Genomic DNA, 14793 nt, shown 5'->3' on the forward strand with positions numbered 1-14793 from the left:
CCTTGACGCCAAGTCGATAGAATCATTACTCTTGTGAAAATAAAGTACTTTATGTTGGCTTGCTTTCCAGTATCTCAGTGAAGGTGCAAAATGAGTTTAAAATGTTTAAAATATTGAACCAATGAGCCAGAGATTGCAATATATATGGTGGGCATGGAACTTGAGAAGCTATCAAACAAGTACATTTGTTTTAATATGAGGGCAGATAATTTAATATCGGAGAGAGAAAGACGGAGGGAGTGAGAATATTGAACATCTTCTGGGCCAGCGTATAACTCTACACTAATGGCTGGCACTATTTGGCCCCTTTGAACATTAGGGTCTCATTAGCAAACCAACAGAGGCTACCACCAAGGCCATTACACTGGTCAGAGTATTTTTGTGTGGCCTCCACGCCATTACGTCTGATGCATATGGGGCCCCAGCAGCCAGAGATAAGGATTTCATTGCATTACAGAGTCCATTATGTGCCACCAGGGATTAAGGCATTAAAGTTTGTGGTCTGATTAAATTTAGTGCCGCTCAGTTGAAGAGACAATTAGTGTATACAACACACCTCAACCCTGGACACTATGGTGCAGGTTGCCCTTAGAATGAAACCACCGCAATATGCATAATTCAGCAATTACCGCATCCCTATTAGTCTCTGTTATCCAGTTTTTCATTTGTCCTGCAGTAATGGGGGAAAAAAAGAATATAATATATATTATTGTTCTGGGTGGGTAATTGCAGCTGCACAAAAAAAGCAATTTGTAATGAGTCTGGTGAAGGCACAGCATGATACAAGAGATTTACTGTAAGCTCTGGCAGCCGTTTCGAGGTCGAATTAAAGAGTAAGCAACTAAGCATAATTGCTCTCAAAACTCTACATGGGAGTTGTGAGCATTATAAATGGGTATTATAATTATCTGAAATATTCAACAAAAATTGCATATGCATTCACACAAATTAAACCTTCACTTAACCCTTTAAGACATGGAGCGTGTCCGCGTCGTGTTAGATTTCAACCACTTTAACTTTTATTTTATGCTTTAACTATTGAAAAATAGCAGATATACAAGCTCACAGCACGGCACGAGTGCCGCGCTGCAAGCTTGTAGATCTGCTATTTATTGCGACCGTAAGGTCGCAGTTTAGTATCAAAACCTCCACCGGCCGTCCGTCCGTCGGTCACACGTCACACCTTTGCCCTGCTCATATCTCCGCATCAGTATGACATCACACTGCTGACATCAGTATGACATCACACCGTACACAAATGACCCTTATATAAGACCGGCAAGAAACAGTGGTCTAAAACAGTGGTTGCTATGGTAACCAGTTGGTTGCTAAGGTAAAAAACATGGTTGCTATGGTAAACAGTTGGTTGCTAGGGTAAACAGTTGGTTGCTAGGGTAAGAAAACATGGTTGCTATGGTAAACAATTGGTTGCTAGGGTAAACAGTTGGTTGCTAGGGTAAAAAAAACATGGTTGCTGTGGTAAACAGTTGGTTGCTAGGGTAAACAGTTGGTTGCTAAGGTAAAAAACATGGTTGCTATGGTAAACAGTTGGTTAGTAGGGTAAACAGTTGGTTGCTAGGGTAAAAAACCATGGTTTTGGCCTATTTGTGGAGATAAGCGACCGACGGTCGCTTATCTCCCGATTAGGGATTCATTGCGACCGTCAGGTCGCAGTTTAGTTGCGACCGTAAGGTCGCAGTTTAGTATCAAAACCTCCACCGGCCGTCCGTCCGTCGGTCACACGTCACACCTTTGCCCTGCTCATATCTCCGCATCATCAAACAGTTGGTTAGTAGGGTAAACAGTTGGTTGCTAGGGTAAAAAACCATGGTTTTGGCCTATTTGTGGAGATAAGCGACCAACGGTCGCTTATCTCCCGATTAGGGAGTCTTACTGGTTTATTTTTATTGTGAAAATGTATGGTCTTTGGTGTCAAGTCTTTGAATATCTTTGACCCGATCTTTGACCCGACTTCTAAATCCTTCCTCTAAATCAGTGGTTCTCAAACTTTTTCATTTCAAGGACCCCCAAAATGTATTTGGCCACGGACCCCCCATCTCAAAATATGTTGTTCCAGGGACCCCCCAGAAGCAGAGATTTGAGTTACAAATGTTTGCTTTAAAATATATATATTGAAAAATGTGCACACATTTTCACGATTTTTCAAAAATTGCAGATCTACAGTTTTTCAATAGTTAAAGCATTAAATAATCCTAGGTCTAAATAATATGAGGCATCCTTTCGATAACATTCCTTTCTGTCAAACCAGGACTGATTTGATTCCGACTATGTTACTCTGTGAGAGCATGTCCTTGCCACTGGGTTGAAACCACAAGACATTCTAATTGGTTATACAGAAGAAAGACATTTTAAATCTTCTGAAAAATAAAACAGATTAAAATACTTACCGATAATATATTAATTTGTAATTGGTGATCTTCACTCTTTGATGTTTAACATTTATATTTCACAGGCATGTTAAGTAATAAGGATAAAATACATGAATGACAGATTTGAGTTTTCATTTTTATCCAGTCACATTTGTATCATCCTTTTGCCGGAAAGGCATGAGAGAATGGTGCAGTACAGTATATTCAAAAATGCATAGAGCACTGGTTATTCTTTTATGTATTGAGCACCCTGTGGTGGTGGAGCAAGGCAGCTTGGATCTTTTATGTTGAAACATATCTGAGAACGTAAGTGTACTCATTTTGCCCCATTCTTTTTTCTTCTTTTTTCAGTTATACTGTATCATTATGTTTATTCCCAATTCCCCTTATTCTGTAGTCCCTTGTCACTGCTGACCACTGTTGGTCGTTAGTTCATTAGAGAGGATGAAGGCGAGCATGTGTAAGTGACACTACCAGTACGCTTCTTTTCACCTGACTTGTGTGGAGTTTCACTGAGAGGACATAACTTGTTTGTAGGAACACGCTATAATTCTGACTTCAGCTCCCACTTACCAGGCAGTAGTCGCCCAGACCAACCTGCAGGAGTCTCTACAGCAGTGACAGAAATCACCCCCTTGCCTGGCTTCCCTCTCACAACCATGGCCGATTGTGTTTAATGTAACATCCAGAGGATTCAAACGCCTACTCTCTGCTGTGCTGGGCCAGTTACACCTTCACCACCCGGATGCTTTTTTCCCCATTTTTTCCCTCCTGCCTTTATTGATAGGTGTACAGTAGGCTGAGTAGTTTAGAAGAATAGGTCCTTTTTATTCATACAAAATAAAGCAATTGAAAAAGAAAAAAATGATTAGAATGTTTTGCTCATCTGTAAAAATGCAATTATTTTTTGATTGATTGAAGGCTTTATTAGAAGTTTGCATAGGAAAATGTACAGATTCATGACGGTACAGTTCACTGGTACAAGGTCTACTAAAAGGAGATCCATGAAAAGACTAAGCTTATTTCAACAGGAAACCATTTAAGTATCTCATATAACATTGAATGACAGACAAATAGAACACAGTACTATGCAGTAGATATAAAGAAAAGGAGAAAAAAGAAGAAGAAAAAAAAAAAACAGTAAGTCTAAACAAACAGTAAGTATATACAAGGAAGGGGCAGGGGAGGGGAGGGTTGGGCTAGGTTTTTACCAGTTGCGAACGGCTGCTGCATGTAAATGGTTTTTCAGGGCAATTTTAAAGGATGCTAGTGATCCACACTCCTTTATGGCCTTCGGTAAGGCATTCCACATTTTTGTGGTATAGCAGAAGAACGAGTTTGACCCTTTCTTTGAGTTGACTCTGGGTTGAACGTGATCTGTGGCACTGCCTCTGGTGTTGTAATTATGGACATCCTTAACGTTTATAAAGTATTTTGACAGGTATTTGGGTATCATAGTGGTGTAGTGTATCTTGTACACCAGGCCCATTGCAAGTTGCTGTACTCTGTCATCTACTCTGAGCCACCCCACTTTTAACTGGTGAGTAGCGGTGAGGTGAGTCTGATAGGGAAGGTTAAGCAGGACCCTAATTAGTTTATTTTGGGCTGTTTGGAGTTTAGTTTTTAGGGCTTGTGGGGCGTCACGATACCATACGTGGACTCCGTAGTCAAAGAGGGGCTGGATTATTGCACCAGCTATGGTCTTCAGTGTGTTGAAGTTGACCATTGGGGCGATCCTCTGTAGGAAACGAGTTCGTTGGTTGATTTTTTTTATTACTTTAGAAGTCATCTTTTCGCTGGAAAGATTAGCTTCAAGGATACATCCTAAGTAAGAGATTTCGTTTTTTCGTGTTATGACCTTGTCACCCACTTTGATTGTGAAGTCATCTACCTTTTTGAGGTTATGATTTGATCCAAAGAGGATGGACTCGGTTTTACCCAGGTGAATTGACAATTTGTTGTCGTTAAGCCATGTGCAGATCTTACTCAGTTCAGAGTTAAGTGTCTTTTCAACCTGCAAGTGGTCCTTGCCCGAGACTAGGAGAGCCGAGTCATCCGCGAACAGGAACAGGTTGCAGTCGCAAGCAGATGCCATGTCGTTCACGTATATTAGGAACAACAGAGGTCCCAGTATGCTACCTTGAGGAACACCACAGCTTACTGGGAGGGGGGGGGGGACAGGGTACCGTTAATCTCCACCACCTGTTCCCTCCCCACCAGGTAAGATTGCATCCAGCTCACTGCTGCGCTGTCAAGACCGATGGCTTTTAGTTTCTCAATCAGAATAGCATGATCCACGGTGTCAAATGCCTTCTGGAGGTCCATCATGACCATGCCGCTATATTTGCCCTGGTCCGCTTCGCGTTTGATTTGGTCAGTCAAATAGAAGGCATGTGTCAGTGGAATGGGATTTTCTGAATCCAGATTGGAACTCGTATATCAGATTATTCTCATCGAGATATCTTGCAATCTGTTCGTAGACTATTTTCTCCATGACTTTGGATATGGAGCTAAGAATGGAAACGGGACGGTAGTTTCCAGGGTCTAGTTTGCTACCTTTTTTGTGCAGGGGGGTTACTTTTGCTAGTTTGAAGTCCTGGGGGACATGACCCTGTTCGATGGAAAGGTTAATTATGTGGGTAATGATTGGAGCAATGGTGGCGGCTGAATCTCTGAGAAATCTAGCTGGGATTTTATCAAGGCCAGTGGCCTTGTGTTGAGGTAGGGCGCTCAATTTTTTAAACACCTCATCAGTTGTCACTGTGGAAAGTTTAAAGCTGTCTTTTCTGACGCCCAGTTTTTTGTAGAATTTTTTAACAAATTTTACACCATACCGCCCAGATGGGGCGACCAGTCTTTCGACCAGTGAACGGGCTGTGGTGGTAAAGGTTTTGTTAAGATGGGTAGCCACTTCACCTTTGTCAGAAATGAGAGCGGCGTCCGTTTTGATGTTTATGTTGTGGCATATGGTTTTTGATTTTAAGCCTAATTGGTTGTTAAGCAACTTCCATAGGTCTCGTGGTTTGTTTTTGTATTCATCGATTTTGTCGTCGATGTAGTTTTTTTTGGCGGATCTAACTAGGGCGGTTGTCTGGTTTCTGAGTCTCTTGCATTGAGCAGTAAGATGCTCAACGTGGATTTTGACGTCAGGGTTGAATTTTTTACTGAGCTTTTTGCAGCACTTTCGTTTTTCATCGTATTTTTTGTCTCCGAGTTTAGCTGATTCTGCAATATCTGAGTTATACCATGGCTCTTGGCGGGCTTTAACCCTGGTGGTATTCAAGGGGGCCACGTCGTCTAGAGCATTGGTCAATTTGGTTTTAAACCCACACCATGCTTCTTCGACATCTGTACACTGCAGCTCTGGGGAAAAGTCTACACCCGCTAGTTTGAGATTAAAAGCCTCACTGGAGTAGTTCTTCAGGCTTCTAGCTACGACAGTTCTGTGGCCACTAGCCTTGGGTTTGTGTATTTTTCGGGTAGAGTAGATCATATAATGATCACTAAGACCGCAAACAATAGCCCCGCTAGCGGTGACTTTGGACTTGTCAGTGGTTACGACGAGATCTATGAGGGTTTGGGAGTGCTCTGTCACCCTGGTGGGTACTGTGACAAGCTGAGTGAGGCTGTATTGATTGCATAACCCATCAAAGGACTTGAACATGGGTGCTTCTTTACGCAAAACATCCACATTCCAGTCGCCCAAAATGTGATACTCAGTACCGTCCACCTTTGCTAAGCTCTCATCAAACAGCTCAAAGAAATCATTCTGATCAGGTGGTCTATAGACAGCGTATGTTCAAAGATTACCTCAATCCATACAGTTTCAAGAGAACTGTGGTGTAAGTCTGGACGGGGGATAAAATTGACATCATTATGTACATACATGCAAACTCCGCCTCCCCACCTGTTTCTATCATTCCTGATTACAGTGTAGTTGGCAATTTCAATGCTAGCATCTGTAAACGAGTCATCAAGTTTAGTTTCAGAGAAGGATAAAATCTTTGCCTTACCGTCATGAAACATTCCCTTAATTAACTCCAGTTTTTTGGGATTCAAGCTATTGATGTTTAAATGGACTAGATGAAGTCCTGGTTTCGCAAAAACAACAGAGTGCATGTTCTCTGTAGTGATCGAGCCAACGTCGGAGCTGGAGGGCTCTTTGTCTATGACCGAGACAGGAAAGTCTGTCGTGGGGGGGAGGTGGTCATCATAGTCCGGTTGTAGTTGAGACTGAAGTGGGGGAGCGGTGGGGGTGGGGGGGAGGTCAGGTTCCTTTGTTGACTGAGAGCCCATACAGGAGGAGATCCATGACTTTTCGTCGGCACGGGGGGTCGGTGTGGCGGCGCAGACTGCTTCAAAGCCAAGATATGCCGCCAGCCACGACTGATCACGATCCCTGGGGGGTGGGGAACCCGGCGGGGGGGCATCCGGGGCGACGGTCATCTCCGGCGATCCAGCGGCCGCGAACTGGGCACCAGCATCCTCGGTGTCGGGGGAGGGAGGGGGAGCCGGCAGGGGGACATCCAGGTCAACGTCGGCGCTGTTGTTATCGGGCGGCGGCTCGAAAACCACGGCCGCGAGCTGGTCACGAGTAGCCTCGATGTCTGGGGAGGGAGCCGGCGGGGGGTCCTCCGGGAGAACGACCGGATCGTTTGCACCGTCTACCGAGGGGTTGGAGCTTTGCTGTAGAGAGCCGGGAGTGCAGCCATTGATCCTAGCATAGCACTCGTCACCAGCAGAACCCGTATCGATGTTTCCTACGCTGGGGTTCTTTGTCTCTGAAAGCAGCTGTAGTTTCCTCGTGAGACGGGCGGCAGCTTGCCGAGTGACCGCCGGACCCGGATTAACCTCAATATCACCAGAGCGTAGCAGGATAAAGTAAATGATGGACCGTCTGTCCATACTGCCAGCCTGGGGCTTGTTCTTTGTCAACAGCAGCGTCCCAAGGACAGTCAGTTCGCCGAGGCCGAGATGTTTTAGCTCCGACCCAACGTGGAGGAAAAAAAACACTGCGTGATTCCTCTCCATCCCGCACATAATTCTCCGTATATACAATTATGAGCGTTCCATGGCGAACTGAGACACGAGTCGGCAAACCATACAAGAAACAATAGAAAAAAAAGAAGAAGTATCCCTCCTTTCCATTGTCCCTGGATTCTAGCTTGGCGGGACGGAGCGAACGAAAAAATGCGACCGTTCACGTCGACTGCTGACTGCTGACGCCACAACAATTACACAACAATTAATATTTCCACAGTTACTGGCAACTGACTCCCAGGCTGGCTTTTGCACTACTGTTGGGGGAAGGGTTAGAGGAGGGAATATGCCTATATGTGTGAATGACACACATAAACATCGACGGTACACTATTCTTGGCATCAAAGCTCACACTGTAACTCCACAGAGCAATGGACTGTAGGCCTGACCTCGATTAGTGAGGGAGTCTAGTCGACTACCAATCTCTTAGTAAATTGTTTGTTGTTGCATGAAGTTGAGAGCCTTATAAGCACAGCAAGTGTTAAATGGCTCTCATGTCAAGGGGGAAATCAAGCACAGCTAGGTTACCTGACCAAGCTAGAGCAGGGACAAACAAACAAACAAAAAATACATGTTCAAATCAGCTAAAGTAGCTCCGCACTCACAATAAGTACAGTACATGCTCACTCATGGTAGCTGGCCTGCTGATTTGTGACATGTACTGAAACAGAAAAGAGAGGAACATGCAGCGTTCAATCACCAGCCACTCAATCAACAAACCACATGGCACTCAAGAGGGGTTTACTTATCAGTCATTCACACAGGTACAAGCAGCTCGACAACAGCGGTATGTACAGTAGCAACGGCACTCAACAAAGTCCACGTTGTCGTCAACAAGCTTCTCCGGTCTACATTTATACACTCCTGGACAGGCAATTCATGTGCACCATCCTAACCCACACACACACACACACACACACACACACACACACACACACACACACAATGGGCTACAAAACATAATAAAGTCAATTTTTGTAAAGTATTTCTCCTGCATTTCACCGCTGCCTGTCTCTTGGTCCAGTGGTTCTCAATCTTTTTTGGCTGGAGTACCCCTTTATACTGATTTCCAAAGCCAAGTACCACTTCCCCTGACTACAGCAAAACTGACACCAAAAGTCCATTCCCCTGACTATAGCAAAATTGACATCAAAAGTCCAGTTCCAATGCCAATACGTTCAAAATAAGGGGGTCATTACATGAGGTCGATTTTTTTGTAGACGATAGTTTTTACTATTGATTCGGCCATTTTGACACACGGAGACGCGGTTTCATGACCCTAACCGATACTTTTCCGAATTCGGCTCTGAAAGTGCATTTCTGCGGTTTCGCATCAGTTTCGCAACGGTGTAATATCGGAATTCGGCCATGAGGGAGAGTGCGATGATGTCATAGCACCCCCTCCTCTGCTCCCCTTCCCCTGCTGCATACAGTGTCAGTCTGTCAGACTAACCGAAAATGTATTATTATTATTTGTGTTGTTGTAGGCCTAATTAAAACCCAGAAAATAGCCCAGTGATCTATTAGCACAAACCTCATTTGAAAAATGTCAGGAGTAGTCTAGCCTATATGAAAGCCTTTTAAAAATGTCTAATTACGCACAAGTCGTCGCACCTGGGCTGGTACCCTAGCTGGCCTGTCGGAGTTGCAACAGCTCTCCTCTCCGCAAAGTTAAATTAAACCATTAGGCTATGGTATTCCATTCTAAGCAAAGCTATGATTAATGACTATTTTGCGTCCCCCTTTTTCAACTTCTCACCAAAAAATACTGGATTAATTCTTCATGCACCGCGCCACATCACAGACGCAGCGGACTTCAGGTAATGAGTGAGTTATTGTAATATGCTGAGTCTTGCTGACAGACAGACAGACAGACAGACAGACAGACAGACAGACAGACAGACAGACAGACAGACAGAATAAACATAACTGTCCAGTCAGTCAGAGACCATCACAAAAACTTCCTCCATATCCTCGCTCCCTCTCCTCCAGTCAAAGAAATCATGTCGCTTTTTCTCTCCAGTGCGTCTAGCCTCCTCTTAAGGCACGCATGTTGCTTCCAAACTAGGCAATTTACTTAAAGCCATAACGGAAGGCTATGATTGTGACTTCCAGTGAAATAACAGACTGCCAGTGGCGTATGGCGTCAGTTCATTAATTTATTCCGTTAGTTTATTTTGCAACGGCGACGGCACATCATCCTCCATTGCGCCGCATCCCAGTGCAGTGCGTCAGTTCAGTAAGAGCTAAGATATGGCAACATGACTGTTGTCTGGTCTTGCACGTGCAAGGCACGCATGCAAGACAGTCATGTTGCCAATACTTAGCAACAGGCATGATGAATTTATTTTAAGAAGTACATTTTATTATTTTCCCTTGTAATCAAGGTATGGTAGACTACCATACCCATATGTGCCTCTGTAGGCTAGCCTACTCCGTTAGTTGCCTCGCATGGTGCGTTATACTTCTGTGTTGCAGCTAGAAGACAGAACTCACTTAATATAGCCCATCCCCGTAGATAATGTCCAGAAATATGCTCCATAGGCTATAAATGTTCCGAACTTCATCTTCCAGGTGACTTTTGTTGGTGTTTCACTTCACCTCGCTAAAAACCTCCTTTTGCGGGACTCATTGAATATGCGAACAGATGATAATAATATGGATTTGGGAGCATAGCCTAATTACAAAGCATGTCTCATTAAAAACAATATAGGCCTATATTTTATAGTTGAAGGGTAAATGCACAGTATAGGCCTATGTAGGCTGGGAACATGACACATTTTGCTTGAATTCATGCGTTGTCAACTTGTAGTATAAACACAGAAAAACGAACCAACAACAAGGTGTAAACGCGACGTTTTTTGGGTAATAAATCCAAAACGAGACCGGCAGCGTTTCCAATCGTCCTGGTATAAAGACCCCCTAAAACAGCATAATGGAAAATAAACATTGCTTTCTATTCAATAACTGTTACTAGTCAAGTTATTGATATAATTTGGTTTAGAAATGTACAGATGAGCAGATTCACACAAACTCTGAACTCTGAATGTCAACTCTGACTTATCATTAACCATAACAGTAAAATACATATTCCCATTTTCTAGTTTTCCTCAAGTACCCCCTGCAGTACACTGCCTTAGTCTGTAGGTTTTGCCATCCATGGCAACGCTGACCTGGAAGATTATCATTAAGGATTTGGGTGCCATCTTCTTTTAAGGTAAGGTTAGGTTGTACTTTATTGTTACGTCTTTTGTACAGGTACATAAGAGTAAAAGTTATTTTTGTTCGGCATCCTTACAGACAATGTAGTGATATATATACAATAAAGCAGAACAACAGAAAACAACACATCTAAAGATAAAATAATAAGTAATAATTAAAGCTGCAAGCAGCAATGACCGGGCCCTCGCAGCTCTACCCACGTCACAAGGCCAGCAGCCAATCAGAAACCAAACAGGAAGTCAACCATTTCGACTAATTAGTGGCGTTTTGGCGCATTTTTGGCCGTTATCACGGGTCGCACTTTAACGATAGTTTAAAGTTTTTCTCAAAAAAAATTTTTGAGAAAAAAAATGTTTTGAGAAAAAACTTTTTGAGAAAAAACAAATTTGAGAAAAAAAAAATTTTGAGAAAAAAAAAATTTTTGAGAAAAAAGATTTTTGAGGAAAAAAAAAATTTGAGAAAAAAAATTTTTTTGAGAAAAAAAAATTTGAGAAAAAAAAAATTTGAGAAAAAAAAATTGAGAAAAAAAAATTAAGAAAAAAGTTTTGAGAAAAAAAAATTTTTGAGAAAAAAAATTGAGAAAAAAAATTTTTTGAGAAAAAAAAATTTTTGAGAAAAAAAAATTATGACACCAGCCGCAAGTCTGTACGACAAACGGTTCATGAGTTATAGAGGCACTTCCTGTTTGGTGAAGGGCACTTCCTGTTTGGCGAAGGAAGCGTCAATTAAGGTTAAGGACTCTTAATCAAGTCATATGATACCAGCCACAACTCTGTACGATAAACGGTTGAAGAGTAACAGCCAAAAAAAGGAACAATCAAGTATGGACCAATCAGAAGAGGGGGCACTTCCTGTTTGGTGAAGGAAGTTTGACCCTTCGCCACGGGCATGCCGTTTTACGAAAACTCACGATTTTGATAACTTTTCATCGTTAAGGTGTCTTGAGTATGCCGAGCGAACTTGAAGTTGATCCGATTAACCCCCTAGGAGGAGTTCGTTAAAGTGCGACACGTGAAAACGGCCAAAAATACACCAAAACGCCACTAATTAGTCAAAATGGCTGACTTCCTGTTTGGTTTCGGACGTGGCGCCGAGAGACTTTTTTGTGAGTCCGGACACAATACAGATGTGTACCGATTTTTTTTTATACTAAATTTTTCGCCACTTGTGATGTGTGTGCAAAGTTGCGCAACTTTTGGAGTACGTTTTGCGGCTCAAAAACACGATTCATTCGGCGGAAGAATAATAATCTTTGCAAATACAATAGGGTCCTCACACACTGTGTGTGCTCGGGCCCTAATGACTTAGGAAAGAAAGAGAGTGCAAAAGAAAAAGAGCAAAGAGAATGAGAATGAATCGGCTAGCGATTCCTTTTGCCCTGGACCGTTCTCGTCTTTGACAGTTTTTTCATGTGCCTGATTGTCTGTGGAAAGAAGCTTTTTTGCAGTCTGTTGCTAGTAGCTTTGAGACTGCGTAGTCGTTTTCCATGCGGCAACATCTTGAACAGACTGTGGTTGGGATGGTGTAGATCTTTGATGATTCCCTGGGCTTTTTGACACAGCGTTCGTTGTACAGGGCTTGGATTGGGGGGAGATTGCATCCGCTGATGCGTTCGGCTGTCCGCACAACCCTCTGCAGGGCTTGCGGTTTAGGCAGTGAAGCAGCCAGTCAGGATGCTCTCTGTGGTGCCTCTGTAGAAAGCTCTTAGGACTTTGGGGCCCATCCCAGCCTTCTTTAGCTTCCTGAAAAGGCGTTGTTGTGCTTTCTTTACAACCCGCTCTGTCTGCACTGCCCAGGTAAGGTCCTCAGAGATGTGCACTCCCAGGAATTGTAATTATTTTACCCTCTCTGCTGCAGCGCCTCCGATTTGGCGGGGTGAGTGGTCTCTAGGAGGCCTCCTGTTGTCAAAGATGATCTCTTTTGTCTTGTTCACATTGAGAGATGGGCTGTTCTCCTGGCACCATGATTCCAGGTTCTCCACCTCTCTCCTGTAGGCTATTTCATCATCGTTTGTGATCAGGCCTATGACTGTGGTGTCGTCCGCAAACTTGATCACTTGATTTGAGCTGAACAGGGCCACACAGTCGTGGGTGTACAGGGAGTAGAGGAGGGGACTCAGAACGCATCCTTGAGGTGCTCTGAGATGGTCCAAAAGCGTGTACTGTCACACTCTGCGTTTCTAGGTTTTTGACAATTATTTCCAAATGTGCCTGCTGCTTCATTAACATGTCTTTTAATTTCTGAGATCTCAGGATGCTTATAATGTTAGCCCAATCACAATTACCTGCTTTTCATGAGACTGTATTGTTGAACGGTTGTACCTGTCCCTTTGAGGAAGAAGAAGAAGAGGCTGCCCCTCCTCAACGCAGCAAAAGGCCTTTCTCCAGGTCAAGGAGTGACATCCCAAGGGTCTGGCGCACCAGCCTTTGAAGTGCTCTGTGAAGCATAATTTATGATCACACACCCTTTCACAAAACAGATGGTGCAAGGCATTATCAGAATTAGGCATAGCATCAGAGTTACACCAGTTGTATTTTGTCCATTATTTATTACAGCCAAAGAATTGCTCTTGTAATAGTTACTTACATACTTTCTCCCGAGGGGGAAATTAAGTATTTTCCGCCCAACCCATCTGATTCGCTGCCCACAAGGAGCGCGTAACATGACATAGGAATGGGAACAAGAATACAATTCAGAGTCGGTACATCATTCATTATCTTTTAGTCATGTTTTAATTCTGATCGAGCCACCCCTTCCAATGCATTGCAGTTATATAGTTGACACCATTCAATGTGACTGGTCTTAGTGACTTCTAGACTAGTTATTTAATTTAACACCTGAGATTACTTCTAGGTTTAAGGACGGAACATTTGCATTGTACAAAATAAAATGTAATATTGTGAATGAAAATAAGGTGTATGTTAGCTCTCTGCACTGAACAGTTGAGTGACTTGTGAAGTGGTGCCTTCTGGGTGTGTGTGTGTGTGTGTGTGTGTGTGTGTGTGTGTGTGTGTGTGTGTGTGTGTGTGTGTGTGTGTGTGTGTGTGTGTGTGTGTGTGTGTGTGTGTGTGTGTGTGTGTGTGTGTGTGTGTGTGTCACATTTCACTGTACGGTGCTGCACTGTCAGTCATCAGCACAATACCTCTTTTTACAGGGTACCTTTGACCCAGAGGTGCTGTTCAATCTGTTCCTGCCACCCATCATCTTCCACGGTGCATACACCCTTAATCAGGTGAGACTGCTGCTCACAATGCCCCGCACCCCACCACATTGTTTTGGCTTGAGTGAACAGCTGAATGTGAGCCTCTTGTTAACCGTATTTGTTTTTAATCACCAAGTTGCACACAGTTCATTCGTTTTTTTGTACCCTGATTACATCGATCGATATTTTTCTCTTTAACGTAACTGCTGTTCCAGAGGCGATTCATTGACAATCTGGGATCCGTGCTGACATTTGCGCTTTTGGGGACTGTAATGACGTGTGGGATTATTGGGTGAGTATTGTTTCTTTGCACACAAATATTGACCCATGATAAACAAGTTATGCCAAAGTAACAGTGCTGCCTGTTGATGCAGGTAGTGTTAAATAAAAAGCCAGATGGCATGTGACATGGCTCCCCTTTTAGTACAGGCAATCTAAGAAAAAAATGGGCCCACATTGAAACAAATTGCAACACAAACTCTTTCAACTTTTTTTGTTTCATAAATATGTTAGTAATAACATATTAAAAGTCCTAAGAAATCCAAGTGGTGGAACATAGTGAAATGGTGGAAAGTGATGAAAAGATCACTTTTCATCAGTTTTGTGGGCGTTTTCTGGGGCCAAGGAATGTTTTTTGTGCAAAACAAATGCTTGCAATGGATTCAGCATCATGACAAACCCCTAGTTAGACCCCTCACATCCTACTTAAAGCAGATTTTTTTGGGGGTATTTTCCTCCTGTATAGAAAGTCGATGGGAGCCAACTTATATTCCACCATTTCACTATGTTCCACCACTTGGATTTCTTAGGACTTTTGATATGTTATTACTAACATATTTATGAAACAAAAAAAGTTGAAAGAGTTTGTGTTGCAATTTGTTCAAGGTTCAACCCTAGATTGCCTGTACTATTTGGTTACTTTACACAGTAGTATACAGT

General features: G+C 43.0%; 1 protein-coding gene across 1 annotated transcript in view; it reads left to right on the forward strand.

Annotated features, from left to right (window-relative positions):
* The window catches only part of LOC308306711 (sodium/hydrogen exchanger 9-like), a gene marked incomplete at its 3' end in the record, with an annotated part of 88281 nt that overhangs the window by 3096 nt on the left and 70392 nt on the right, over positions 1-14793 (forward strand). Inside the window, exons 3-4 of the mRNA XM_080751755.1 lie at positions 13807-13884; positions 14070-14146. Of these exons, the coding sequence (XP_080607881.1) occupies positions 13807-13884; positions 14070-14146 (155 nt within the window). The remainder of the gene's footprint in view (positions 1-13806; positions 13885-14069; positions 14147-14793) is intronic.

Source organism: Nannobrachium achirus (genome assembly GCF_963921795.1).
Source record: "Nannobrachium achirus genome assembly, chromosome: 21".
In the NCBI taxonomy this organism is placed as follows: Eukaryota; Metazoa; Chordata; class Actinopteri; order Myctophiformes; family Myctophidae; genus Nannobrachium; species Nannobrachium achirus.